Genomic DNA, 9,414 nt, shown 5'->3' on the forward strand with positions numbered 1-9,414 from the left:
TTTTAATTAATGTTCCATTATTTTGGTATGCTAAGGGGTTTACAGCTTTGTAGATCAATCACATGCAAAATCTTTTGATTACTCGCGGTCTGGCTCACCCCTTTGACACTTTTAATAGCCAGTTTATGAATTGTGTTATGCTCTAAAGATGTGCTCAACAAAAGACTACAAATTTTCCGCAGCAACGCGCCGGGTATCTACTAGTTTATATTAAAGGCTGACACAAATACGCATGTAGCAACAACTGCAACGGTATATTCTCGCTTTGTTTTGTGTTGTATTGAGATTTTTCAGTGTAGTATTCAACAATAAAAAACATCAGCAGGGGTCGGATCATGATGCATCACCGAACGGCCGATGCCGGCACGGGAGGCTCCGTGCACGGTACATTTTCCGCTTTAGCTTATAAAATGAGGCCCAGCTTTGCTCGTCTAGTCAACGGCACATCATTGCAACGCATACAAGTTCTCTACAGCCCACCTTGGCTTTGATACCGCGTTCATGGCTTCTCCACTACCGGCATTCGTTGTGCGGCGAGCGACGCCGGTGCTGGTGGTGCCCTCGGCACCGACGCCGCAGGAGGCGAAGCCGCTGTCGGACATTGATGACGCAGCGGTCATGCGCTTCTACTCCGCGGGCGTCCATCTGTACCGCGGTGACGTCTCCAAAGAGGGGCAGGACCCCGCCAGGGTCATCAGGGAGGCGCTGGCAAAGGCCCTGGTCCCCTACTACCCGCTCGCCGGCCGTCTGCGCGAGGAGGCCGGGAGGAAGCTCGTCGTGGAGTGCTACGCGCAGGGCGTCCTGTTCGTCGAGGCTGACGCTGACCTTACGGCGGACGACTTCGGGGACATTGGGTACCCCCCATTCCCCTGCTACGAGCAGTTCGTGTTGGACGACACGGCCACCACCAACGACGGCGGCGCCGAGCCGGTCGTCGACCGCCCCCTCTTCTACGTTCAGGTACCAAGCTAGCTAAGCCACGTCGCGTCAGAAGCTTTCAGGTACCAAGTGCACATGTGATCTAAACCCCCTTTACGTACGTACTGCAGGTGACGCGGCTCAAGTGTGGAGGCTTCATATTTGGGCATCGTGTGTGCCACTGCATGGTGGACGCGCCGGGCTGCGTGCAGTTCGTCAGGGCCATCGCCGAGCTGGCACGCGGCGCCGACGCTCCCTCGGTGCCACCGGCGTGGGGCAGGGAGATGCTCATGGCGCGGCAGCCCCCGCAGCCGTCGTCCTACCCGCACCTCGAGTTCCAAGAACCCGCGGGCGGGCCGGAGCCGGACCGGATGCTCACGACGCCCCCAGGCGACAAGGTGTGCGTCCACTTCTTCTTTGGGCCACGGGAGATCGCAGCGCTGCGGCAGCGGGTGGCACCGCTCACCTGCTCTCGCTTCGAGCTCGTGGCCGCCTGCGTCTGGCAAAGCCGCACGGCCGCACTTGGCTATGCAGCCGACGAGGAGGTGCGCCTGTCCCTCATTGTCAACATCCGTGGCCGCCCCGGCACCCCTCTGCCGGTAGGCTTCTACGGGAACGCGTTCGCCTACTACGCCGCAGCGACCACGGCCGGGGAACTCTGCCACGGAGGCCTCGGGTTCGCCATGGAGCTGGTAAAGAAGGCCAAGTCAGCGGTGACGTACGAACACCTGCTGTCGTTGGCGGACCTCATGGTGGCCACGGGGCGGCCGCTGTTCGCCGTGTCACGGACATGCATTCTGTCGGACGTGAGCCATGCCGGGTTCAAGAGCGTCGACGTGGGTTGGGGGGAGGCTGTGTACGCCGGGCCGGTCAAGATAGGCGAAGGCCCCATCCTCGGCTTGAGCACATATTTCCTCCGCTCCACCAACGGCAAGGGGGAAGAGGCCACCGTGGTGCCTGTCTGCCTGCCCAAGGACGCCATGGACAAGTTCCGGCTCGAGGTCGAAGGTCTCACCGGCGGCGCCCAGCTCTAGCTATGGCCGGCCGGGGCAATCCGTTCGTCATATATGATGCTATGTATACGTCACCTACAAGTGTTTCCTCCGTTCCATAATTCTTCTGGTGGTTTTTTGTTTAGTTTAAATTTAAATTAAATCCAAATCCAAGACTTAGGACCGGAAGGAAGTAGTGTACGGCACAGTAAGTATGTGTACCTTATTTAATTTTTATTTTAAGAAATTGTGTATCATATAATATATTTGGCGATATTTTATTGTCACAACAGGGCTGTAATTATGGGCTTTTTTTGAGGGAGGAATTACGGATATTTTAATATTGTATTTCATTGTTATTCTAATTTTCAATGCTGAGAGAGCAAAACTTGATTATTATTAGTAGCATATATGCCTGTGCGCTGCAACGGGAGAGATGTCTTGCCTGTGAAGCTGCACTGGATGTTTCTGCAATGATGGGTGACAGAGCAAGAACCAACATATTCTCTTTTATTGGCACGTGCAATCTATCATCGGCAAGAATTTATGGAGTACCTTATTCCACTCATGATTCTCGAGACAACTTCCTTATTTTCAGACAACCACTTTATTTCTAGACAAAGGCGACCTATCTCAGTTCATCCTCCTTAGGAATTGGACGAGACGTCGCAAGTTCGATTCCTTACGGCTGCAAAATGTTTTTGCCTCCCTCGATGAGGGTCGATGCGCGAATGCGGAGAAGGCCCAGTAGGGATTTCGAATGAGGCCCAATACTACCTAAGCGACAGAGCAATTGTTTTTGCCTTTTCCTGTTCGAGTGCTCCTAGCCACTTGAACAAATGTGTCCTACTAACCAATGGCCAACATGAATATTTAACAACATACTGCAGCATTCAAATTGAAGCACTTATTGATTTTTTTGAACTTTTCAAAAAAAATTATGAATTGCCGAATATTCTAGAAATGTTATCTTATTAAAAAATACGAAATTGTTTTTAGAAAATTCCATATATTTTTCAAAAAACACAAACAAAATTTGAAACATGAATATTCTTTGAAATTTGCATAAAGTTGTAAAAACATGATCCTTTTATAAAAACACGAATACTTTTTGAATTTGTCAATTTTTTTGAAAACGGGAACAAGTTTTGAACATTCAGAAATTAATTAGACTATTATTTAATAAATCCGAAAATTATTTTGAATTTGTAAACATTTCACTAAATCCAGAGTATTTTCTGAATATGGAACATTTTTTTAAATTAATCTTTTAAAATCTCGAATAACTTTAGAAAAGACAAACATTTTTTGAAAAATGGGAACATATTTATAATTTATTTTCTAATGAGAAAAATGTTAATGTTCTGAATATTTTTCAAATTTGGAACAATTTTTTTAAATTTTTACTATCTTTCGACAAGTTGTACAAAAATTGAAATTCCATTTTATTAAAAAATTGAATTTATGAAAAGTAGGGAAAATAAAAATAAACTTGGAATGAAGAAATTAAAAAAAAACAGGAAAAAAAGGAGAAAGGAACAAAAACGTTAAAAGAGAAACAAAAAATAAGAAACGCAAATGGGTGGCCCAATTTTAGGAGCCCCGTGCAAAGCTCCGAATATTTCCCGCGTGAAGCGGCAAATAAGATTTTTCCAACTGCTTGGGCAGGAAAATAAGTAGGCTGGTTTCGCTGGGCACAGTGCCCAACGCAGGTCTGAAATTCTGAACAAACCGGTTTTACTTTTCTGGTACATGGACGCACAAAAATTTAGTACGACCTCGGATAGGAAAAAAACTATAATGGTCATGCTCTAAATTATAAAAAGTGAGGCAAAAATTACTAATCATCATAATTAAATTGAAAATTATATACAATTTGCCATGAGGCATTTCAAATCATTCAAACAAAATTTGCATGGGGATAATTATTTACAAATTTTCAATAAGTTTTATTTTCGAAAATATTGTTTCGTGTACAAACACAATTTTTTTTGGAAGTTGCCAAGTGTATAAATTTAGCATTGCGCATGGAAAAAAAAGGAATTGTCATGTTATGTATAATGAACTTGCCATATTGTTGATTGCAGATTTATTCATAACAGCTCTCAAGGTGTGCAAGAACAAAGGACAGGATGAGCCTTTGTTTTTGTGCTGTTTAAATAATGATTCACAGAAAATTGATTATCAATGCGTTCAGAACAGCCAGTTAGGCAAAATAACCGAGAGTGTTGCAATCAACTGTTTTTAGAGGTAGAGATGGCGATCATTCAGAAGTTCAGATTGAAGTGGCAAATATTACAACATACTGACCTTTATCCGCTCATCGTGCTAAATCCATATACCCAAGTCAGCAATTCCAACATTTTTCTTCTTCTTTTTTGCGGTAATTCCAACATTTTCCAGTGCACTTCTCATCACCACCAACTTCATGCACTAGCATATTTAGAACAAGAAATTACACTCATGCATAACTTAAGAGCAAAATCATATACTGGAAAAATCATGAGTTGTTTGTCTTTGGGCTAATGACATTCACCTATATGATAGGAAAGGCACTAGGTAATATACTTGATTTAGTGGGGAAATAAACGTATGCCCTAGGTTATATTCTTGATTTGGGAGAAAAATCATCACAAATGTCGTAAATTAGCATATCCACATATGCATATGTAGAGGCGCAGTGCCAGAATCCCAGAACCAACACCATTTGTAAAAGAGAACATGGGAAGAAAAGGTACATCTGGTAGCATGGTGTCTGGAAGATCATTTCCTTTGTAAAGATCCTCAAATTTATTATGTACCACCAAACTTTTGTCTCTTGAACAGGCAACATGGATCTAAAAATGAAGTCACATTCGGGAAGGAGAACAAACATGTGGTTCAGAACTGAGAACATACAGGTGCCTCCTGCCTCCTAGTTGAACCATCTTCCTAATTGTGCATCAGAAGTTAGTTCAAAATAACAGCAACAAAATGCAATGCGAAGCCACCTTCCAAATAATTTAATTTTCAGGATATTTAGGTAACACAGAAGTTACCATGAGCAATCAATACAAACCATAGAAAAATATGATAGAAAAGTCCCTTAAAGTGACATATATATGTTCATATTTCCGCCTAATAAAGTGACATATATATGTCCCTTAAAACGCCAAGTGCACTAATCTGCTTTAATTATGCAAAAAAATTAAACCAACAAATTCAGTATAACACTCCACCATAATACATAATAACTTCGTTTGCTAGTCATTACTTATAATTCATCAATTTACTTAATAACAATAAAATAACTTAGTGGACCACATCACTACATCACGACTAACTTAGTTCACTACATCATTGCATCACTCCATTACATCAGAACTAAGTTGACTAAGTCACAGGATTACAGCCAACCCTGAATCCGAACTTCCCAGCACCACACGTAATTTCCTCTTCATCTGCACCAGTGCGGTGTGGAGTAAAATCAATGGTTCGTTCAGCACAAACACCAGCAGCCACATTATTGATTTGAAACACCACCGTTCTTTCCAGACAGATAGTAATGACACTTCGCCGGAGTTTGATAACTCCACTTTCATCACTTGTAACCACGCCATCTGTCTTGCTATCATGAATCACAATTGTTTGTTCCGTGTCCAGATTGCGAACTTTATCTGAGATGCCAACTATTATATTTCCTTTGAAACAGCCCTCAAGAAGCTTGATTTCAATGGTGCACTCGACTGCATTAAGAACAGTTGCGAATCTCACTTCCGTAGTGCTGAGCCAGCTCTCAAGGGTTTCACTTCTAACCACGATATCTTCCTCTCTAGACAGTACTCGGCCATCAATACTTATTAGACCCTTGCTAAATGGCCTGTCTAGAGACACTCCATCTTCCCTGATTTTAAGATCTATCTCTAGATAGATGAAATCAACCAGGACTAGACCTCGGCTTGGGCCAGTTAAAATCAGCATTCCATCCTATGAAAAGAATTGCACGAGAGATTAGAGTATGCTCATCCAAACACTGCTCAAAATGAAGATTGGAAGCATGCCATAAAAGCTATTCCATTCATATGCAGATGACTATCTGGATCGACAACCACCAGCACAAAGATGACTCTGTTTAGATGTCTATTAACAGTTGATATTAAATGCATCATCGAATAAAACGAAACCTGATTGGAACGAACTTAGAAGCAAGGATGTACCTTGTTGAGACGCTGGCAATCATCTCTATTGCGGTGAAAGAGATAAATGCACTTGTAGTCAATGCTGTCTCTGGCAATGACACGGCCGTAGACATTTATTGGGAAGCCTACATCTGAGGAGACTATGCTGACCGAGAGGATGTTTGCAGAGTCTTCTAGCCCAAATTAATCTTTGTAGATACTATCAGTGTATCGCATTGGAGTGTATCACATTGGAGGGACAGACGCTGCAATGAATAAGCAAAATAAATCTATCAAATTATTTTATCACAATAAACAGCCCTTCTTCCCATTTCTATCCAAGTGAGTTAAACCTTCTAATATTCTTATTTCACCTACGAGTTAAATTCGAGAGTAAACTATCGTCCCGCCATTTGTACAAAGTTGACATCAATTTTAGCAAAATACAGTGATCCCTATAGTGAAGTGATACATATGAATCAAAATCCAAATAAATGAATCCAGATTCGTTGTTTACTGCTATGCATTAATATTTAATGATGAGCATGGCATGTCAGAGCATTCTCATGCAGACGATTATACAGGTGAGCCGTACATACTACTTACTGTAACTTAATTCAGTTCGCATACTTCGGAAATTTACAAATATCAGCCAAGGAAAAACAATTGTGGATGAATATAGAGGCTGCTTACACTCTTCGTTGATGTCAAAGACGGAGATATCTCTGAGAAAGAACCGGGTGTAGACGTCGCGCTCGACCTTGGGATCATACTCGATGATGGAGTCCATGACCGCATGGTGTGCCTCGCGTCTCCGCCGGTTCTCCTCCGTCTTCCGCGCCTTCTCCTCTTCCTCCCGCCGACGCCTCTCCTCCTCCTTCTCCTTGTCCGCCTCCATCTCCGCCCAGTCCTCCTCGTCAAGGAAGAGAAACTCCATGTACACGACCTCCTCCTCCTGTGCAGAATCCCAACTCGCCGCCGCCGCCGCTGCCCGCAGAGCCAATCGTGCTAACCCTACAGCGCAGCTCTCGACCCCTTTCCTCTTTGTTGATTCTTTGGGCTGGGCCAATGGTCCAACTGACGTGTCAGCCCTTAATTAAGAGAGTTCGGGGGCCCGGGGCAAAACTAGAATCAGGGGCGCTTAGCGTAGAGCATAAAATAATATACAAAAAGGATCTTGTATTCTTCGCTGAACGCAATACAATAATTTTTAGGGGACTGCTACGCATCGGCCGGCGAATCTTTTAAAAAGATCCGCCGCCTAGCGAGCCGTCGGATTTGATAAATCGAGCGGATGCACGTCTTTCTCTACTTCGCAACAGAGACCTTGTTGTAGAAACACTTGTAAGACAGATTATCTTGTGGATTTTTTTTGTAACATAGGTTGTGTTGTGAGAATTTTTTGCAACATAGCTCGTGTTGCAGAATTTCTTTTTTGTCTTCATTTTTTTAGAACAAAGGTATTGTTGCTGAAAAACTTTGCAACTGAGGTGATGTTGCAGATTCTTTGTCTTCACCTTTATATGGTGGTATGAAAAAAAGTTTTGCAATATGACTAATGTTGCAGAAATCTTCCTTGCAACAAAATGGAATGTTGCGAAAAAACACCATTGTTGTTCGCCACGAGCTCTCGTCGAACGGTGGTGAGGGGGAGCAGCACCGCCCATCCTTGCCATCGTCGTCGACATGCACCCGACGGGTGGTGGTGAGGGAGGAGAGTCGCCACCCGTCACCCCATCACGCCGCCCTCGACGAGTGACAGACCTCCGGCCGCTTGCTTCGTCACCATCCTCCTCACCGGCTAGATGTATGCCATTGATAGACACTTGTATACAGGGGAGAGAGGTTGAAAAAGAGATAAGATGACGGAGAGAGACTAACAGATAAGTTGTGGGTGGCCACATGTCAAGCAAAGGGGCCGACAGATGGTCTGCAACCTAGCATTTGTTGCGGTTTACTTTCTGAAACAGGTGACCAGTTGCAGTGATGGAAGTAGCTACAGAAACAGATTAGTAACCAGGGTACCACAGAAATAAGGATGAAGGAGAGATGCGGTGTATGGGCCTAATCAAGACGCGTGGCAAACATAGGACGCGGCAGACGCAAAAGAAAAGATCGGTCGGTTGAACACCAGCTTTTCCCTCATTTTTATTTTATACAAGTCTCTTCATTGGGTAATCTTAATGATAAAGCTACTGGACATAATAGTTTATTCGCTGATAATCATGGGAATTTAGCCGATAGTTACTCACATTTTTATTATCGATGTTGATGTCAGCATCATATAATGTAAAATCCTTGTCTTCTAAAACTATATTACTCTATTCCTCCACAACATGGCTTCTCTGAAGCCGTCATTGCTACCTCTTGAGCACTGCGTTGGTTTTCCCTTAAAGAGGAAAGGTGATGCAGCAAAGTAGCGTAAGTATTTCCCTCAATTTTTGAGAACCAAGGTATCAATCCAGTAGGAGGCTACACGCAAGTCCATTGCACCTACACATACAAATTAATCCTCACAACCAACGTGATAAGGGGTTGTCAATCCCTACACGGTCACTTACGAGAGTGAGATCTGATAGATATGATAAGATAATATTTTTGGTATTTTTATGATAAAGATGCAAAGTAAAGTAAACAAAATAAAAGGCAACGAAAATAACTAAGTGTTGGAAGATTAATATGATGGAAGATAGACCCGGGGGCCATAGGTTTCACTAGTGGCTTCTCTCAAGAGAATAAGTATTTTACGGTGGGTGAACAAATTACTGTTGAGCAATTGACAGAATTGAGCATAGTTATGAGAATATCTAGGTACGATCATGTATATAGGCATCACGTCCGAGACAAGTAGACCGACTCCTGCCTGCATCTACTACTATTACTCCACACATCGACCGCTATCCAGCATGCATCTAGAGTATTAAGTTCATAAGAACAGAGTAACGCTTTAAGCAAGATGACATGATGTAGAGGGATAAATTCATGCAATATGATAAAAAAACCACATCTTATTATCCTCGATGGCAACAATACAATATGTGCCTTGCTGCCCCTACTGTCACTGGGAAAGGACACCGCAAGATTGAACTCAAAGCTAAGCACTTCTCCCATTACAAGAAAGATCAATCTAGTAGGCCAAACCAAACTGATAATTCGAAGAGACTTGCAAAGATAACCAATCATACATAAAAGAATTCAGAAGATTCAAATATTGTTCATAGATAAACTTGATCATAAACCCACAATTCATCGGTCTCAACAAACACACCGCAAAAGAAGATTACATCGAATAGATCTCCACAAGAGAGGGGGAGAACATTGTATTGAGATCCAAAAAGAGAGAAGAA

The 9,414-nt window shown here is 43.2% G+C and overlaps 1 protein-coding gene and 1 long non-coding RNA gene across 2 annotated transcripts; one reads left to right on the plus strand and one right to left on the minus strand.

Moving 5' to 3' along the window:
• The first annotated feature begins 461 nt into the window (after positions 1-461).
• Positions 462-2,197, plus strand: LOC123077894 (benzyl alcohol O-benzoyltransferase). Its single transcript, XM_044500283.1, has 2 exons — positions 462-960; positions 1,050-2,197. The coding sequence occupies exons 1-2, from the start codon at positions 502-504 to the stop codon at positions 1,950-1,952; spliced, it is 1,362 nt and encodes a 453-aa protein (XP_044356218.1). The 5' UTR covers positions 462-501; the 3' UTR covers positions 1,953-2,197.
• A 2,936-nt stretch (positions 2,198-5,133) lies between these two features.
• LOC123077949 (uncharacterized) lies at positions 5,134-7,118 on the minus strand. Its single transcript, XR_006436966.1, has 3 exons — positions 6,761-7,118; positions 6,107-6,333; positions 5,134-5,876 (listed from the first exon to the last, which is right to left on the minus strand). It is a non-coding gene; the product is annotated as an uncharacterized lncRNA (long non-coding RNA).
• Positions 7,119-9,414: the final 2,296 nt, after the last annotated feature.

Source organism: Triticum aestivum, chromosome 1A, assembly GCF_018294505.1.
Source record: "Triticum aestivum cultivar Chinese Spring chromosome 1A, IWGSC CS RefSeq v2.1, whole genome shotgun sequence".
NCBI classification, from domain to species: Eukaryota; Viridiplantae; Streptophyta; class Magnoliopsida; order Poales; family Poaceae; genus Triticum; species Triticum aestivum.

Coding starts and splice junctions, on each gene's coding strand:
- LOC123077894 (XM_044500283.1), top strand. CDS start 502: ATGGCTTCTCCACTACCGGCATTCGTTGTGCGGCGAGCGACGCCGGTG. Junction 961..1,049: donor GCCCCCTCTTCTACGTTCAG/GTACCAAGCTAG, acceptor TACGTACTGCAG/GTGACGCGGCTCAAGTGTGG.